Source organism: Rhagoletis zephyria, unplaced genomic scaffold (genome assembly GCF_001687245.7).
Source record: "Rhagoletis zephyria isolate East Lansing unplaced genomic scaffold, Rhagoletis_zephyria_1.1 Rzeph_scaffold_01750, whole genome shotgun sequence".
NCBI classification, from domain to species: domain Eukaryota; kingdom Metazoa; phylum Arthropoda; class Insecta; order Diptera; family Tephritidae; genus Rhagoletis; species Rhagoletis zephyria.
This window is the reverse complement of record NW_016158834.1, coordinates 22,497-43,225: the sequence shown is the minus strand read 5'-3', so window position 1 is coordinate 43,225 and position 20,729 is coordinate 22,497. Positions and strand designations below refer to the sequence as shown.

The 20,729-nt window shown below is 35.2% G+C and overlaps 2 protein-coding genes across 3 annotated transcripts; one reads left to right on the top strand and one right to left on the bottom strand.

Annotated features, from left to right (window-relative positions):
- The first annotated feature begins 1,496 nt into the window (after positions 1–1,496).
- Positions 1,497–5,332, top strand: LOC108365018 (uncharacterized). Its single transcript, XM_017618922.1, has 8 exons — positions 1,497–2,086; positions 2,142–2,949; positions 3,008–3,117; positions 3,184–3,336; positions 3,818–3,978; positions 4,048–4,295; positions 4,366–4,781; positions 4,866–5,332. The coding sequence occupies exons 1-8, from the start codon at positions 1,610–1,612 to the stop codon at positions 4,869–4,871; spliced, it is 2,379 nt and encodes a 792-aa protein (XP_017474411.1). The 5' UTR covers positions 1,497–1,609; the 3' UTR covers positions 4,872–5,332.
- A 113-nt stretch (positions 5,333–5,445) lies between these two features.
- On the bottom strand, positions 5,446–18,877 carry Synd (protein kinase C and casein kinase substrate in neurons protein Synd). Of its 2 annotated transcripts, none has more exons than XM_017618923.1 (10): positions 18,720–18,877; positions 14,529–14,635; positions 14,348–14,457; positions 9,637–9,974; positions 8,697–8,923; positions 8,503–8,623; positions 8,332–8,442; positions 8,100–8,275; positions 7,770–7,927; positions 5,446–7,691 (listed from the first exon to the last, which is right to left on the bottom strand). In XM_017618923.1, exons 2-10 carry the CDS (start codon positions 14,630–14,632, stop codon positions 7,579–7,581), a joined length of 1,458 nt encoding a protein of 485 aa, XP_017474412.1. In that variant the 5' UTR covers positions 14,633–14,635; positions 18,720–18,877; the 3' UTR covers positions 5,446–7,578. The 2 variants fall into 2 exon arrangements, with proteins under 2 accessions (XP_017474412.1, XP_017474414.1); XM_017618925.1 differs by lacking the exon at positions 18,720–18,877 and adding an exon at positions 18,389–18,596.
- Between the last annotated feature and the right edge of the window lie 1,852 nt (positions 18,878–20,729).

Here is a 20,729-nt window from a genome sequence, read left to right as displayed (position 1 = left end):
CGCTTAGACTTTGTTGCTTTTTCAATTTTTCCTAATAAACAATCGTGGTACAAAGCTCAATAAAAATATTAAAAACAAATTTTATTTTAAGGGATTCAGATCTTAATGACTCTAAAATTAATGTTTCTCATGAATAATTGGAATCGATTTATTATGAAAAAATGCAGATTTTTTAAATGCTACGTATGCTTCGGTTAGTGATAACCAGGGAACGGATTTTATGGAAATTGCCTTTTTTTCTGCTAAAGAGATAGAGTATATTCGATTAAGAATGTCCACGATTTAGCTTTCCCTGATTCCATATATACACATTTGATGTTGCCTTTTTTTGCCTTTTTTAAGATATTTGCCATTTTTTTGCCTTTTTTATGATATTTGCCTTTANAACCCTTAAAATTGATTTACGAAAAAAAGAAAAATGACAACAAAACAACAGGCATGGACACTCCGAACACACCAAAAAGCACCACCAGGGCAAAAATCACTGACTTTTACCTACCTGCAGGCAAAAACCATACAGCGACAACATAATGCATGTTAATATCGAAACAGCGAAGATGAACCTATTACCTGCTCAAAAAAATGGGCACCATGGCATATCTAGTAATTAATCATCGACGAAAATCACATTACCTAAGATAAATGAACATAAATTAGGGACAAATCTCGAACCAGACAGAACGAAAAATGACACTGAAGATGGCACAACGCCGAAACCGGTTTGTCTGCAAACCAAACTTGACAAGGGATGACGGAAATTCGTTCCAAAATAAATCATCTTACCACCCTGTCGGAAAAATCAACCAACACCAACACACAAGATGGAAAATACTAGTTTTCTATGAAAATTGCATCGGAAAATAACAAAATAAATCAGCTGTTCATAAAACTAGCAACTTCTTTCTTCNTTAGTTTTCTAAAAAAATTGCATCGGAAAATAACAAATTAATCAGCTGTTCATAAAACTAGCAACTTCTTGCTGGTTTTGCGTTTTCGTACTTTCTTGCATATTTCACTCATTGGGAGTAAATATTGGCTTACCCTCCGAAATTTGGTTACTGGCAAGTTACTGGATATTTCTTGCTGGAGAATACAAAAACACAACTAATGTCATACGCTATTTGACAGCTGGCGCTTGTCGCTGTCGCGTTTAATGTGTTTTGACATTTATGATTCAATGAAACAAACGCGATCTGTAAACAAGGTAATTTAAAATTTGGTTTTTATTAGATGTAAATTAGTAAGGTATTCCCTCATTGTGCAACTCAATATGTTAATCCTTGGCATTGTACTCAACATTACAACTATAAAAAGCTGAGGAAGAAACTGAAGTTTGGGAACTGGCGATTGCACCACAGTGCTTATGATTGCTGGACCAAACGTAGTGCGCCGTTTTCGAAGGACCTACGTCTTAATTTAAACTCGAATACCGATAGTAATCAACTGCAAAATGAAGTATGAAAATTGCGTTGAAAAACAAACAATANGAAGTTTGGGAACTGGCGATTGCACCACAGTGCTTATGATTGCTGGACCAAACGTAGTGCGCTGTTTTCGAAGGACCTACGTGTTAATTTAAACTCGAATACCGATAGTAATCAACTGCAAAATGAAGTATGAAAATTGCGTTGAAAAACAAACAATCGAATACACACACACCACCGTTCCGGCCTCAATGCGCAGTCCTTATTGGAAATACTTTGGGTTTCCTTCAGACAGTGCTAATAAAATTTTAACGCGGCAAAAGATTATCTGCACGCTTTGTGGTACTGCCATTACTTACAACAAAAATACATCCAATCTTCGCACGCACCTAATTGCGCGGCATCCGGAGCGACTGCATGAAATGCATCTGCAGCAGCGGCAGCAATGCTCAACATATGCCGGCTTGGAAGAGGGCGACAGTAATGATGTCTCAACAGATGTTTTAAATGAAGTTGAATTAAATGAAGAGAGCGAAGTAAAAGTACAAATATGTAAGCGCTCAAATTCGCTCGACCATGATGAGGGTAGTGCTTTAAAAATTAAACGACTGACCTCAAATTATCGTGCAGTCAATAAAATAACATTAACAAGTGATCAAGAGGTCAGTATCTAATGCTAAGTAAACTTACTTTCATGCTTCAAATGCTATTTTACAGGACTCTCAATATCAACATGAAAACACAGGGAATGTAAAAGCAATTCCAAACCATCAAAAAATTAATGATGTGAATGAGCACGTCGTTGTTAATAGAAGCAGGAGTGGCTACGAGTTTCTTGATTCAGAACCAGTTAACGCTTTGACAACAACTGGAACCGAAGATGTGGTCATTCATTGTGCTGATGATTTCAGTGTTGATACTGTACACAATGAAGCACATGAATTCGTAGAAGACGAAGCAGTTACGCTTGAAAGCGAAATCACGCAGAAATCTTTGATTGACGACTCAAGTAGTTCCTCATCCGGTCACCGCGGACAATCGAAAACATCCAGTGCGTTGCAAAACAGAACTTCTTACGTCGAAGGGCTTGCAGGCATGCTGGTCACCGATCTATTACCGTTTAGTGTTTTGCAGGGGTTCGGCTTTAAAACTCTTCTTAACTCAATTGGAGCTCCTAATGTAGATAAATATGAAATTGAGAAGAAAGTACAGGATGACTTTGGGCAAATGCAAGATATTCTAAAAAAATATATTTCACAAAACATTTTGCAAGATCATAAACCATATTCACTTAGTATTGAATCTTATATTAATAACGAAGAGGAGAGCATTGCTAGCATTTATGTTAACTTTCTTAATGTTGATTATGAAAGGAAATTGGAAAGTGTTCTATATGAAGAAATTGTCTGTAACGGCCCAATAGACTTGGAAAATGCTTTGCTAGAATTCGATCTGAGCCGTTGTGCTGTAATTGTAGCAATGGTGGACGAGAATTCAGTCGTAAACGAATTCGCCACAACTCATGGTAGGTTTTCTCAACTTGAATTTAAAAACGTGGTCAAATGTCTGTATGTTTTAATTAGAAATTGAAGTGGTGCCATGTTTGGATGCATTACTTACTCGGTGTCTTGACCTAATATTCGAACAGAATGTAGTCTTAGAGGTGCTTCACAGGATTTTTAAACTATATCAGGTATTTGTAAACGTCATAGTATATTATAAGACTGCAGATATAACGAGATTATCAATGATTTTGTAGTATCTTAATTTGACAGAATTGCCATCCCATTGCTCGTGGTCGAAGCTAAAATTTATTAAAGATTTCCTCGACAGCTCATTAGCGAACGATTTGGAATGCCAGGATATGGCGTCAGAGTTGGAACCTTTCATAGCATACATAAACCCTTTGAAGGTATATACGAAAAAATAAACTCTCAGTAAGAAAGATTAACTTAGTTTAGCCAATTTTTTAGACTTAGTCAAGAATAAGCTGTGTAAAAAGTAGGCTAACTTTTGACTTATGTAAGTCCAAAAAATAGCTAAACCAAGTTGAGTTGGAGAAACCGGGCTGGTTCGAGGCATGTAATAAAAGCGGCATTACTGCTGTACTGATGAAATTTTGCATCACTGTTGCATGTGCCCAACTGACAATACGTTGCTAGAAATTCACACTGAACGTGATACTCTAATAATTCGCGCAACACTGCGGTTGTGATTGCAACTCGAAAAAGCCCATAATTAATATTAAGCTGTCCTAAAGAGGAGGAAAAAAGCCTTATCAAAAGATGTGATGATTTCCTAATCAGACTTCTAATATCACTCTCAATATATTTTATTCAAGCGATTGGCACAATAATGACTATTGTAACTGTTCACCATAATACTCTTCATAGATTACATTTGATACAATAACCACAGAATCGTTACCGCTCTGTACACTTGTTCGGCCATTGATTACGAAACTTTTCGAGGAACATTTCTTAGTATTTAACACAGAGGGTAATGTTTACCTGGAGTCTGCGCAGAAAGTAGTCAATGTTGAACTACGCAACAGGTAGGCAAAATGTTTTTTTTTTTTGAAAATTAATAAAATAATAATGTGTGTTTTGGTCCGGTAACTTAGCCTGACAAAGTGTTCATATTTTTCTGAGGCAGTAATCTTTGATCCGCGCTTTCAACATGACTTTATTCAGCCCAATAGTCAACAGATATGTGATCAACGACAAAATGCCACTTTTGATAGTATTCAACGCCAAGACATAGTGGCGGCAATTAAACAGCGGTTTCAACGTTTAATACCGACGTCAGATACACAACTAAAAGTGGGACAAAGCCAGCAACATGCCTTACCACAGATAGTACCAAAATCAAGTGAGTAACTATGTAGCTAGGTAAACTTCTCATGAAAATTATTTTAATTATTATTTTTTTCGTTTACAAGGTTTAAGATCTTTTTTTCATCGCATTAGCGATGCAGCGGGCGCAGCTAATCGAAAGCATTCCAACAATCCGATTCCGAAGCTAACCCAACCAGAAAGTGCTATCGATGTAGAATTTAATCGATACAAGTGTGAGTCAACATTAGATTTAGAACAATGCCCGATAAGTTGGTGGCAATTGCAAGCCCAACAATATAAGCAACTGTACGAAATCGCCAACTACTATCTGAGCGTTCCATGCTATGCGGTACGTTCACCGACGATAGGCGATCATGAAGAAACGGTGGTAAATAGCAGAAGTGTGCGGTGGCAAAGGCGTAGGGCACTTCGACTTCAACACCCTGTCGAAAAGTGTTTGTGGTATTTACACTATAATCGAGCATTATGTGATAAGATAAAACAATCCAAACAGTTTTGTTAACGGATGGGAAAAGCAGAGAAACGTGAAAATGGTGACAACTGGTGCTCCTATTTTCAAAATAGCCTTAACGCTTCACTGTATCCATAGTTTCAACTTAGTTATAAAATCTGGTAAAATATTTTGTCGCTATCTAATTAGCACAAGCATGTTTAGTTTTTAGTATGCTATTTTTAAGTCGCTCTTATTATAAGGATACATATTTTTTCAAAAAAAGAAGTTCATATAATATACATTTTTATATGTTACCGGCCAAACTCGATCTTAGGACAAACTAGTTTTTCCTGGGCGAAACTAGTTCTATCTAGATTCGATACATCCGTCTAACGCGAAATCAGGTTGGACGCAACAATATTGTAGACTGCGTAGTTGGAGTTGGACTGATGAGGGTTATTTCTATGAAGTGCGGCCGAAGGCCGCTTACGCAGAAAGTAGTTCTGCTCAAAAATAATGTGGCGCTTGATCTAGTTTAGCTTAGTCAAAACTAGTTTGTCCTAAGATCGTGTTTGGCCGGTAACATATATAACGTAAATAGCGAACAATAAATAAATATAAATGTTTATGTTCTTGCTCGTATCAAAAAAATTAGTTCCAGGTAAGCTCCTTATTTTTTAGAAATAGGGGCAGTTTCATAGGGTTAATAAAGGAATGAGATAATTCTTTATTATTTATAAATCAACGTATTTCACATTTCTTTATTATTTCAAAAAGATATAAGTTTAGTAAATAATAATCATATAAATACTTGCTACATTCGTGTATGTTTGTATATTTGTTATAATTCATTTATTGTTTTATTTTTTCCTTTACTTGAAGTTTGGCATTAGGTGGTTTATTTCCCCATTTAAACTTCATCCCTAAAATTTTTACGGCAGCAAGCAGTTCTAAACATTGTTACACACGTTAAAGGAGGATATAATCTTAAAAAGAGTAAACCAATGTAAAATATAATACATAAAGACACGAATACGGATTAAATAAAATTTGATATATGTAGTTAAATACATAGTACATACAATATTTCTCCCAACAATAAAATGTTCATTTTGTGTATGTTTGTATATGTATTGAAATTACAAAACAAGAAAATGCATTGCGCATATGTATGTAGCTCTTCTCATCATATTTCTCAATTTATTAGTATGTATAACTATTTAAACTAGCGTAATCATGCAAGTATACTACCTATGTAATATTGCTTTATAGACTTACACATGTATTTTCATCCATAAACTACATACATACGTATATATGTATATAAATGTAAATGTATGAATTATGGTGCATAATTTTTAACTCGAACTGGAAGTGGAATAAAATAAATACTTTTTGTAGTTTCCACATATCTTAGCAAAGACGCATGTAAAGTATAATTTTAAAATACCTTGTCTTAATTAAATCAAATCTTTTTAAGCGGCACGCGCTCGTTTTCTACGCATATTGCCGAACTTTTGATTTTGTTCTGGATGTTAAGAAATGATATGTAGTACAATACGAGCGTGATCGCTGACCTCGCAAACCTATTGGGTGCTTGTAAATAAGCACGAGCTCTAATATCGCAATAAATTTAAATATCGTCACCTTAATTCTTAAAGGCCTAACCCAACACTATTTATTTATTAAAGTACAACTTCAAGAAAAATTTTACAGTGTTAGTACCAAAGGAGTTACATGCCACTTTTTAAAAATCCCTACCGGTTTTGTATAGTGTTTTCTGCTTCTGTAAGAAAAAAATTTGTTGGCTAGAGCACTTGTGAACTAATATAACGATATATGTATATATATGTACATACATATGTATCTGACAACTGAATTAAAAGTTTTAATAAATCTAAAAGGGTGTTTCGAGTTAAAAACTTATGACCCATACCTGCTTATGTCTACTAACTATATTTTATCCACTCAATATCCGCATATGATTGTTTTAATACTTGTGCATACGCTCGTTAACATATGTAGAACAAGTGGAATATAGAATGCGCTTCGCGAACCAAAAACTGAAGAAGCAATTTTGGTGTGCTAAGCAACGGCTGGGTCACCAAGAATTCACCTCTTTCACTGCTTCATACGCCTTTGGAACAGCAGCCCACTCGTTTTTGAAGGTTCTAAGTTAAAATTTTTTTTTTTTTAAATTCCCTAATTCAATTTTGGTTTTGTTAAACGTCCGTACTCAAACGGAATCGCAAAATTGAATTTACTTTGTTTTCATTTGCAATAAATAAATTTCAGCTGCGGCTTTATTACATGAATGTACGCGTACATAATATACATATATGTAAGTAAATTTTCATTTAACCTTAATGGAGCACGGATTTATGGGAGGACCATGTGACCTGGGCATTATGTTAAATAGGAAAAAATATTGAATTTGCTCTTGAAATGCTTTGAACTTGATAAAGACTAACATAAAAGATTAAAATCACATTTTAAAATTTTCACTGCTAATATTCATAAGCTGACAAGACTTATTCATTCTTATTTGTTTTCATTTCGAATTGTTTTAAACAATAGTTCGATATCTGATGTAAACAATTTTCAAATACAAGAACAAATAATAGGCTACAATCACAAAATATGATTCTAATGGTGATGTGTTTCAAGTATTGCTTACTATTTCGTCGCCGGTTTCTCTCGAAATACTTCGCAGACGAAAAATGCTTCTTTATGATAATTTCAATATATTTTGCGTTGAGTTAAATGATGCAGCAGCATGTTTTGCATTCTTAAATTTTCCCGGGTTGGCTTTTAATTTTTACTACATTCTTTTTTTAGTTGTTCAAAAATGATTTGATTTTATTTACGTATGTAGTGGTTCCACATAATTTGCCGGATAAAGCCCAACGCGCCCATTCATACGTCCTTTGCACCAACCTTGCTCATCTTCATCTTCAAGCTTCTCGAAGACATCACCTTAAATATATTTGAAAAGAAAATATACATATTTACTTATATATAAAAATAGTGTTTCGAAAAGGCACACGACCTAACCTTGTTTAAATGTTAGCTCATCATCTTCTGCGCCTTCATAGTCATATAAAGCCTTGACTGGTACACCTTTTTCTCCATTATCCACCAACACGTTATCACCTTCATCCCATTCCTCCTCTTCTTCGAATGGATTGACGTCGGGTTTGCCATTCCCATTCCTGAAATATAAAAAAAATACTCCAAATTAGCCCCAAAACGGTCAAAATTATGACGACGGTAATGAGAAAACAATGCTCAATGCGTGGGTATGCAAATTTTTTCCGCACACAGTATAAATGTTCACACTTGACTTAGTTTTGATTATTTCTATATTTATGGGGATTAACTTACGTTACGCTTGAATTGCGATTGTTTGAAGCCGATGCTGCATTTGCGCTTTTACCGATCGCCGCAGCCGATGACGCTGTCGCTGTTGTAGGCGAAGACGCAGATTCTTGTGGCATGGATTTTCCACTAGATTTGCTCGAATTTGCCGATGATTTCTTTAAGCTATTCGTGTTATATTCCTGTAAACAAAAAAAAAGTAACCATTTGCAAACGGTCAGAGCAATATTATAAATACATGCGGGTCCTCAGAAACAGGACGCTGATTGATAAGTGTGATTGCTGCTGCTGGAAGAGCCTCCTTTGATTTGCTGCCCTTTGCTATATCTCTGAACTCTTCGGTGTATTCCTGAAGCAATGTAAATTAAAAGTATGTGCATATGCATGCGGAGCTATAAATTCTACTTACGACAAATGAGGGCCAATTCATAGCCATATTTACACCGTGATTATTTGACCACCACTTCAGATCCTTCTGCTGATCTGCATTATTTATGGTGTGATAGAACTCTTCGTATATTTGCGGCAGACTATGGAGTTCAAACGTATTATAAAAATAGGTGCAAGCTTATGTCAAAGGCAAAAAAGAAACAACTCACGTACCATTGCACCTTGGTGAGGTCCAGGCACGCGTGAATATTGAATAGAACATCTTTAAAGAAGACCAATCGTGTCCTCTCCATGGCTTGGCACTTTTCAAACACTGAAGTCATATCCTCGATATATACCGAATTATATTTGGTAATCTCTGCGATGGCCTGCTCGTATTTCTCCCGACATTTTGCAACTTGATCTTTAGTTTTCTGAACACGATCGTGCATTTTTTTGACCTGCGAATAAAGAAATAAGTATGTAAATATAATATTTGAAATGTGTATGCTATGTACTTGTAAATGCATAAATAAAAATACTGAATGAGGAATAAATTAAACAGAAATGAAGAATTTTGCTCGAGGATAGCCATTTTCATTGGAAACAAAGTATACACAGCACGCTGCATTTCCTCATCTAACGCTTTCAGAATTGCCAAAAAATGAAAGATTTAACTATTGATATGTACCCAGACATTTTCGGGTTATGTTTTTAAAATTTACATTGATCCAAAAATTTTAGATAATTCTAAACCTGTTGTATTGTATATAAAGTTGTATTTTGTTTAGTTTTAGGATTTGCTAAATGACATCTATACCAATTAAAAGCTTGGCCATATTATATGTCTACACTGCCTTCTTGCTTCACATATGCTCAACAAATTACTCATTTGTATTGATTTTTAAATAACCTAACAATGTGAGTTGCGAAAGACCGTTATGTTTGCCTTGACACGCAAACAAAAAATCGCTCTTATCTTTAATAAATAGGCAACAATGCGGGAATGTTGATAAAAAAGAAACCTACACATGAGAAACGGTGTCGAATCGGTGAAGCAAAGTTAATAATTTCTTCATTTGCAGTTCCCACCGAGCAACTAACATATAAAAAACTGTATGGTAGCGGTCAAAGGGTTAATACAATCTTACTGATTCTAAGTGTTGATACATACTTGGTCCGGTGATAGTGAACTATCCGCCGTGGCATTCCGTTCTTGATTGGTGGCACTGCGCTCCGTTTTGCAGGCAGCATGGTAATCAGACTTTGTCTTCTCTACTTTTGCTAGCAACTTAGCCCAGGGCTTTTGCGCCTTCTTAAACAAATCTTCCATATCCTTGCGTTGCTTGATTTGCATAAGCGTGTGATGATAATTGTCCTTTTGCCAACCTTTTATTTGGCTGCTCACGTCGTTGCATAAATTTTCTTTGATCTTCATGTGTACGTCACTGATGCGTTCAGACTCGGTGAGTACGCTTTTCCAGGCAGCTTCCGTAGTACCATATTCGGGGCCTTATTAATTAGAAATTAGATGTTAAGTGAAAGCATACTATTATGTCGCAAGGTTTGAAATAATGGCAACGTAATACCGAATTTCTGCTAGATATTGAAATGATAAAAATTACAATTACATTTTTTAGTGCTCAACTTTGTCATTCAAATTTGTATTATATCAACGCCCTATGAAATCCAGGCATTGCATTTAAAGCTAATTTGTAAACAGAAAATTTATAAAACTTAAGTCAAGGCGAATTAATATATATTATGTATTAATTATACATACATAAATTCGCCTTGACTTAAGTACTGTATAATTTGCGGTGCATTGAAACCAAAATTTATATACCTAATAAAATAAAAATTTCCCTTATCAGAACATTAGAAGCCCATACTGGTGGTATAAGAAAGTAATAAAAGAGTAGGTATTTTCCCTGAACCTTAAAAAACAGTTATAAACCTATATTCAACTGTAAATACTTGAAATCAAATCAATACGTGTTTAAGAACTCTAATAAGTTTTTACATTTTTGTTGTTTTCTAACTAAATCTTCATATGAATTGATAAATGCGTATACGGGTACGATATTTACCAATACCAATCAACAAATGCAAATGCGATTTCATTTGATTTCAAGCCTTTTCGACATACTAACTGATTGCGAAGTTTCTTAATGAAAAATGTGTGTCGATCTTAGGTGTGTGCTACACCTATGTATGTATGTACATCTGTTTATATGTAAGTACGTACTGTACAATCGCAATCGATTTTTGAAACCTTTAATATGGTACCCGTTGTGACAACGAAAAGAAAAGTGGCTCAAAATAAAGTTAGATAAAATGTGTAAACAGAAATGTATCTAAACAATAGGTAAAGTGGCGTCTAACTGAAAACATGGGTGGCCGGTAAAAAAGTAGATAGATAGCTTGGCATCAAGCCGGGGTGACGTCTTGGGTTACACTCGCCCGCATTGTTGCCCGTAAAATAATAAAAACATATGTATGTATGCATGTACATTAGACTGCATCACTTCCCATACAAAAAAAAATCGCTACTGTGTTTCCATCGGAATTATAAAATCCATTATATTTTAAGACTACCACCAAAATATTTCGGAAGAATATTAAGATTTACGTGTGCTGGACTGATTTGAAAGGTATTTTCTCACCCTTTTTATTTATTTGCTAATACACGCATTTTTTGCACAGAAATAAAAAGAGCGAGAAAATTCCTTTCTACTGAGACCACATAAGTCTTAATCAGTTTTGGCCCAGTTATTCAAGTTTTTCGTAAAACAATCTTTAAAAAAAGTTAAAAAAAATTGCATCAAAAACGTCATTATTACGATTCCGTTGAGAAGATTTTTATGCAAATTTTTTACGCTTAATCTATTGTTATCTGAGGGGATTTTTTTTTTTTTAATTCTTTAAGAAACTATTTATATTCGTAAAAACCTACATTTTTGGAGGTATTTTCAAATCGGTCCAACTGACGTAAATCTTAATATTTTTCCGAAATGTTTTGGTGAACGTCTTAAAATCAGAGGCCGAAAATAACCCGGCCATTTATTCCTGTGTCACAAATTGTCATTTATTTCTTGTCATAAAAAATAAATCACTCACAATAACTGTTATAACAAGCTTATCTGCATTTGGTAGACTTTTATTTGATTTGTTTTTATTTACGTTTCGAATTGACCTTTTGTTTTATTTTTCTGTTTTAAATGCAACAGTATCCAAGTGGGTATGATAAAAATACTGAGTGAAGTGCTTCGATAGTTTGCTTCTAGTTAGTATAGTTGACTATTTAGTGAAGGGAAGAAAATGGGCGGAAAATCATGCGTTGAATTCCGCAGCTTTTTTATGACTTGGATACGAGTAGTGATTAAAAAGTTTCAGTGTGTAAAGTTTGTAAAAACTTTATAACGGTGATCATTTAAGTGAAAACAAAAATAGTTTTACTTGCTATTCTTTATAGTTTGTTTTACTTCGTTGCATTTTCATCATATATTTTCTCTGCACCATAACTAAATTTACTAACTCACCTTTTCAACAAAAAAAAAAAAAATTCCATAAATAACTTCGATAAGCCTTTAGTTTCGTTAGCGATTTCATTGCTCACAGTCATTAACCGTAAGCTCCCCGCATAAAATGCTTTCATAGTAATATATCACAAAAAGTATCAAATAAATGGTTAATGATAAAAAAAGATACAATAATGATATTCACCAAATTGAGCAAGTGGCCTGGCGCTCTGGCAAAATAGCAGGTAAGCTCAAGCAACGACAGTTGCCAATATTCGGTGCTTGAGTTGATTTGCTCTATTGCCATACTGCCAGGCCACTTGCTCACTTTGGTGAATAGCACTAATGTGTTTAATGTGGACCAGTTATTTTCGGTCTCTGCTTAAAATAAAATCGATTTTGTAATCCCGGCGGAAAAACCGCAACTTATTTTGGTGATGCAGTCTAATATACATACATACATACATGATTGTATGCTCATAATATAGATGTACTACAATATGCAGCCAATGAGCGATGACAACAAGTGTAATGATAATACAAACGACATTCGTATATCAATGACAGTTCGCGGATACCCCACATCGACTGCGATGATGCAAATTTGAGCGTCCGCGCTAAATGCTAAACGCTAAACAGTGTGACTAAAAACATGACTTCATTTGACCAATTAAAGTTTCTAGTCACAACTATGGCCGCTCGTTGTCAGCAAACACCGATTATGGAATCTAAAGGTTTATGTGTTTGCTTATTGCACTTGTCTATGTACAGGGGTACATTAGGATGGCGCATAACAATGTGAATAATTTATGAATTAATCCAGAACTGTCGCTCAATAGACAGATTCAGATAAATTCATATTTGTACTTTTCATTTATGTACATACAAACATACATACATAGCAAAAACTTTTTGCAAAAACTTAAATTGCTTAAATACAACATAATCTACAACTATTCTACGCGCTCGTTGTTTTATTCAATAAATATTTTCTAATTTAACTTTTTAACCGACTTCAAGAAAGGAAGAGGTTATCGGCGAAATAATTTTATTTCTTTTATGTATGTATGTTACCGCACAACTCAACCGATTTCTAAAATTCATTTTTTTTTTTTAGGTAAAGGTAGTAGCTCAGGTAGTATGCTTGCATATTGTATGTACAGTATCGGTCAATAAAATAGCACCCCCATTATTGAATTAATTCATCTTTCATATTGCATTGTTATAGGGTTCTGAGTTGAGTTTGGCGGACTTTCCAAATGCATTATTTCTAAACTCTAATTGATGGAAATTTGCAATTTGAGCAACTTAGTTCCAATTCGGCATTTCAACGTGGAAAAAATTGTTAAAAATTAATTGCAAGATTTGTTTACACCCAAGTGAAAAATAATAAAAGCTTGTAAAAAAGAAAATACAAAATGTAAACTGAAATTCCTTTGTACTTTGTAGTAAAGAAATGCTTATGTACATGAAACGTATCTGTGCACATCCCACCTCTAAGGCGATACAGCATAAAACCGAACGAAATAATACTGAAGGAACAAACAAAAATCGATTTGATATCGGGGAAGTGAAAATACCGGCAAATTACTGAAAAAAAAGAATGAACAGCTTACAGAAAAACCTAAATTTCGCGACAAAGTGTGACCCACAATCTTAAACAAAAACAAAAAACTCAACAATAACAGCAATGGAACCAATAGGCACAATAGGCAATAGCGTATAGAACGCAAAAGTAGCGAATAGTGCCAGTACCTAAAAGTAGTACAAAAACCGCGCAGCAAAAGAATGTGAATAGTTGTTTTTTGCTTTAGCAACCAACTTTAGTGATATCCAACGCGAATGCTAAAAGAATTTTTGCTAAAGCAGCAAAAAAGAACAAATTTTATTAACGTATTTTTATATGGTCCACTTATGGAGTCGCTATAAATACATACTAGCAGTTTATATGTAGTAAATCAATGCATACTTGTATGTACATACATTATGGAAACATTTAGATACAATACTACCATTCAAACAATGTAAACAAAACTGCTTACAATTATACACTTGTATGCTTAAGACGTTCATAAATCATAGTACAAAATAACAAAAACAACAATACAGCCCTCGCATACCAGTTACGACCTCAACAGTTATTTTATCTAAAATTCTCTAAAATTGCTTTCAAAATTAAATTATGCTATTTTGCTCCTCGAAACGGTTTACATCAACGTTATTACGCGAATGATAGGCATCTGGATGTGTGTATGTATGTATATGTTCTTATTATTAAAAAGTTTTTAAAACATCTTGAAAATTCTGTATTGAAAGGCATCAGTTTTCAAGACTTTTTTCTTATCTTTATTTTAATTTAATTACCTTTCTCGATGAGTTCACCCCATTTCTTCGACCACGCACGTAAACTCTTTGCGTAACCCTTTTCTATATCAGCACGTTCTTGTATTAGAGTCTGCAAGTCATTGCAAAGCCTATTAAGAGTCGTAAAAAGGCATTTATTTATTTTTTACACTCATTTTTATAAAGCTTCTTCTCAACTCACTTGTATCCGTCTTCGATACGTTTGGTGGTGCGTTTATAATTGCCAGGTTCCCAGAAAGAATCACTTCCTGCCTGCAGAAGGTGATCATCGCTGTGATGCGACATGACCTATAAAATTATAAAAAACAGCAGTTTAGTAGTTGTTGACAGTTTGCGCAAACAAGTAGAAAAAAGTATGAATTTTAAAAAGAATAAATACACATTTTTCGAAGCACATTGTAGCAGTTTTTTCTACTTGTATCTTCTAGATACGCTATCTCCACACTTTATTTGCGATAGAAATTTAAAATAAGTGCCAGGCGAAAAAAAAGTTATCATTCAGCAAAAACCGGACTGAAACAACAACAAAGTTCATTCGTTACACGAGCGCGAGACTATCAGATGTGTAATCATAAGGTAAATTTATCTCACTGACGCCACTAACGCTAAAGCTACTACAGAATATCAACCTGCCAACCAAACGGGCGCTATCGAATTTGACGTCAATTAACTGCGCTCGACCAATAAACTGGGCAGATTTGAAAACCGAGAGAGTTGCTGGAGCGCCGAAGGTCGGACGGCAATGGAAATTTTAGTATTAATTTGTAATTCGCATTTGAAAAACTAAGAACATTTGCTTACATAAAATATTATTTAATTTGGAAAGCTCAGTCTTAATAATGGTATGGCACTGATAGCGAACAGAATCTATGATTTCAATTACACGATAATACTCGATTTATACGATGATAACCAATCGCTAAGGTGCCGGCGAAAACGAAAGAAATTTTCTTTGAAATGGAAAGCGGAAAAGGCTGAAGAGACTCGTCGGAATGCTCGCGCCGGGTTGGTGCACCAAAACTCACTGACTACACCTATTCTATTTGCCAACACAATGAACCGCAGTCAAAGCTAGTCATTAAATTTTTGTTATTCTTTCTACATACCTATCTACTGTTATGTACATAAATACTTTTGCTTCCCCGCCCAAACACTTACCCTTCTCTATTATCTATTGACCGAGCTAGCTCGTGGATTTTGCGCTTTGGAATTATTGTTGAAACATTATAACGAATACTCTTTTACACTTATTTTCTCTCGTGTAGATTTCTCTTAGGAATGGATGATGCGAGTGAGAGTAATGATAATAATGTAGCACCTTTTCGTGCGTGAGACTACTTCTAATTGGATTTGGATATTAGCACAGTTTAATGATATGTTATATTATAATTATATATAAATTGATAATTCTGGTTAAATACATAAGTATTTATGCTAAAGCTCTTCCGCTCTAGCGTTGGACAAAATCTTAATATATAAAAATCCCGTATCACTGTGTTCGTTTAACCGATTTTAATGAAATTTTGTGGGGGTGTATTGTTGGTTCCAACTTAAAAGATGGGATATTTATGAACCCGCGAAAAATTATTTTTACCTTTGTTGGAAATAAAGAAAAAATCAGATTTTGGTGTTATTTCCCATTTAAAAGTTAAATAAAACAAATTTTTCGTTATTGCCGTTTGTGGTATTCATACCTCTGAAAGTGTTCATGGTAGAGTACTGGAACTTGGTATGGAGATATATGAAATCAAATTGGGGCTATTAGAAAAAGGAGAGGGCACATCCTATACAAACCGAATTTTTCATACTGCATATCCCGGAAAATGTTCATGGAAGAGTACTCGAACATGGTCTGGAGAAAGATCAAAACAAGCGCATACTCATGGAGAAAAATTGCGGTTATTGGAAAAGGCGTGGCACCTCCTATACAAACCGAATACTTTTCATACTGCCTATCTCTGGAAATGTTCGTGGTAGAGTACTGAGACTTGGTATGGAGATTTATGAAATCAATCACATGGCCATGAAGAAAAATTGGGGCTATTGGAAATCAAACCGAATTTTTCATACTGCATGCCTCTGGCAGTGTTCATGATAGAGTACTCGAAGATGGTATGGAGATATATGAAATCAATCCCATACTTCTAGAGAAAATTGAGGCTATTTTATAAGGGGGCGTGGCGCCTTTCAAACGCACTGAAGCTATTACGTATCTTTGTATGCATATACACTTTTGGTAGGTTATTAAAGATGGCAATGGAAATATGCCTTCCGACAACCACCAAACCGTAATATTAAAAATTAAATGCGTCACTGAAAATCATGAACGTGACCTCTATCTCAACAGTAAATTTGATTTGCTGCTACGTACGTCAATCTACGTTTACGCTAGGTCGTTGACTAACTGCGCTTTTAGTCCGAAGTTCAAAGGAACAGTTTTTAGCAGTTTTACCCTATACTAGAAAATCACCCTTTAAGGGCCGTTTTCTCATTTAAGCTATAATTTTATTATTATTTAAAGGTTGCATTAAAATTTATGATTGTCTTAAGTAAAACATTTTAACACTAATCTCCAGGTTAACATAGTTAGCGACTCTGCCGGCTCAATATCATATGAATTGAGTCGATAACGTCGTTAACGATGTTTAACTGGCGATTAGTGTTATCCAGAGATGGTGAAAAGAGCACTAACGGTTTTAAATTACGCAGCACCAGTGTCTCCGGGGACTAGTAGAACGCAGTGGATGAAGCTGCAGACGATGCAAAACACCGCACTACGGACAGCGACTGGATGCCTTCTGATGTCGCCTGATCACCCCCTACACGACGAGGCGAAATTGCTCCCGATCAAGGAGCACAACACAATGCTCTGCAAGCAGTTCCTTGTTGGCAGCCTTAGACGTGGTCACCCAAATGGGCAACTGCTTGCAGAAGAGCCCTCGCCCTCCCTACGAACTGACGGACGAAGTCCAGAGGTTCATTAAACAACCTCTGGACCCGTCAGCTTATCGACAGGCCCTGAACGGCATTCCCAGGGAGTCAGTCTCGAGTTATGTAGACTCCAGACCTGTGAATGCCGTTCCAGACGCACAACTACCGGACATTGACGATATAGAGATTCATCTACCTCGGGAGACTAGAACCACAATAGCACAACTTCGCTCTGGCTACTGCAGCAAGTTAAACACATACCTGACCAGACTAAACGCAGATGTACCAAATGAGTGTCCGGCATGCAGAGACACCCCATGACTCGAAACATCTCTTCGTATGCGCGGAAAACCCGACAACCCTAACGCCTTTGTACCTGTGGACCGATCCTATCGAGGTTGCACCCTTCTTAGGGCTGCCGTTAGTGGAACTTGACAACGATTGAGATATTAACCGATCTGGACGGGGTTGTTGTAGCCGCTACAATAACAAAACAGCCCTATCGATCCATATGGTTACAAACATCGCCTCATGTGAACACCGTTTTAGTATACATACATATGTATGTACATACATAAGCATCAGGGCTGCCAATTTCGCTCAAACCGTGCCATTTCTGGGCCAGATTTTACATCAAATGACACAATTCTTCAATTAGGCACAGTGCCAAAAAGGCATTTTTCAAAATTAGTAATATTTCAATACATTTTTGGGGAATCCTTTGCATGTAATTCTTTTTCTAAACTAAAGTTTTCTAGTTTCTAAAGATTATTCAACTGGTTTATCTTAGTTTGACATTGCACTTTTTCTTTAGAAATGTAGATCTTATTTTATTGCTAAATGGGAAGAAATAAAAAGGATGGCACCTTTTTTTTCTATTTGGCACATTTTGGCACTTTTTTATCCTTAATATGGCACCTCATACCTATGGATAGTTGGCAGCCCTGATATGCATACCTAATGCATAGATTTAAAGAAATTCTATGTAGCTACTTGAGTGTCGTATATGAATTCTATTGTAAAATAAATAAACCAATTTTATGCAAATTGTATATCTGCAGTTAACTACACAGCAAATGTTGCTTGACTTCAACACACATATATATTTACGTTAAAAATGCTGAATGACCACTACCGAAAACGGGGCACATCACAGCCTAGAGAAAAATTTACATTAAAATGGGTTGACGAATTGGTGGTGAGCAAACCAGCGACTAAATGCATACACGACCCTTGGAGCCAAAAGAAATGGCTTTTTAAACACACTCAATTTAATATTTTTTAGTAATTTTTTTTGCAATGTTAAGTAGCACTCGCAGAAAATAAGAAAAAAAAACAGAAATGGATCTAGTTTTTTTAGTTCTTCACATCAATTTTGGCAGGTTCTTTCATCCAGTTTCGCTATAAAAAAGTGTAACTTTGTCTATTGAAATATGTTTACCTAATATGTTAACAAAATAAACTCAAAAATAGCGTGCACAATCGAATAATATATATTTCGCACTTATTTATTAAAAAAATTAGGCGAAAATTGGCGAAGAAAATTCACACGCGAGCAATGAAACGACTGCGAACGAATTTCTCAGCGAAGAAAGTGTAGAGTTGCCAGCCATTAAAACTCGTGAAAGATAGTGATACATAATCTTAAGAATGCAAAGAAATGTTCATGCAAATTAAATTTAATATGTGTATTTTAATGAGTTATGCTTAAGGTGAATGTCCTCCAAAATTATTAGTGCGCCAAAAATGTAGACTTACGTGGTGTGTAAAAAAAAAATTGCAGTTTTTTAAAAAACAAAAATTTCCTTCATAAAAGGTGGCAGCAACTTGTCAGCTTTCCATTTTCCACTCAACTCTACACGCTAGGGTTTCCGTTTCGCACTAATTGAAGTTGAGAGATTTTTGAGAAAGGAAGTGTTCAACCATGCAGTGTATATTCCGTTAATTTGGAAGCTACTTTCAGGGCTACGCGAAAACGTACGTCAAATTAAGTTGAGTTTCCAATTTTAAGGTTCGACATGCCACCGCTAATACCTTGGTTATAATGCACGGGGCGTATCGTAACAAATCGCGGCGAATTCGTAAGGATCTATTGATTTTAGATGCTTTCGTTTTACATTGCGTTCAAGTGCATTATAATCGTTCGAATTCATTGCCCATACAATAGATAATTAAGTGACAGCTCACTCCGTTCCGTTACTTTCATTATAATCCAGGCATAACAATGGCCACACACGACGAACATGTATGCGAGCTTGCTCGCCAACATGCTCGCTGTCGTTTGCCACAGACGGTGAGCGGCAAGGGGAATTTATACAAGGTGGTGTTACTGGTGAATTTAGATTACAACAACAAAAACCACATGTACTTTGTATTGCGGGTGTCAAGGCGAATTTATATGTTTACGAATTTATGTGTGTACTAGCTCAGCTGATTTTTGTATGTGTTTCGCCGCACGGCTTCTGATATCAAATTGAAAAATTTTGTTTGAATTTCTACACACACTCTTACAGATTTTGACAGTTTATGCCGCCAAAGCAAAAACAAAATACATGTAAATTTTTGTTTTTGTACTCCTGCTATCACCTTATATTAATTCGCCTTGGCGGGTGTTATGTAAAAACTCAATTCGCCCCAAAATCTTGCCCCAAAATTTACATTTATTTTGTTTTTGCTTTTGATGGGTGTGCTGTCAAATCAGTAAAAGCAAAAAACAAAATACATGTAAGGCGAAGAAATCAGCTGGTATTACAACGCCACCTTGTATAAACTCGCCTTGGTTTTGACTCTGTTCGCGGCAAATTTTTTACTTTCACCTCGAATATGGAAAAGGCAAGCAAAACATAAGAAAAGCGGCAAATGTTAATTTCTGTGGTTATTTTGCACAAGTGGTTGAAAAAATGTAATTTAATTTAGAAAATATATAAATTAAGGTGTAAAATATAGAATATTCAGCGCGTTTGTAAAATACGGAGGTGCTTGTTTGTGAAAGTGTCCATCTTAATAATAAAAAAGCGTTTGTAAGTGCAGTGTTTGTCAACAAGTGTCGATTGTTGGTGTCTAAATATGGATAAGTGACCATTATTTTAAACAAAATCAGTGTACTTTTACATAATAAAATTATAGTTTAAAAAACTAAAACCTACCTATTATAATTGCCATTCGTACTGTCATGTATGTAACTTGAGAATGGAAATTGCTGCATCTTTTGGGCGCATCAATATTATACATAGTTACATCCCGAGTTAATAAAAGGAAGGTAAGAAGGTAATCTATATCTATATCTATCTATATCTATACTAATTATATAAAGAGAAGTCCTTTTTTTTTGTAACAGGTAATCTCGCGAACGGCTGGTCCGACTTTGATGAAATTTTGTGTATATAAATAGCTTTCAGCAGCCACCATGTTTTAGGCCAAAAAAAATTATTTTTTTCCGGTAGGTGCACCA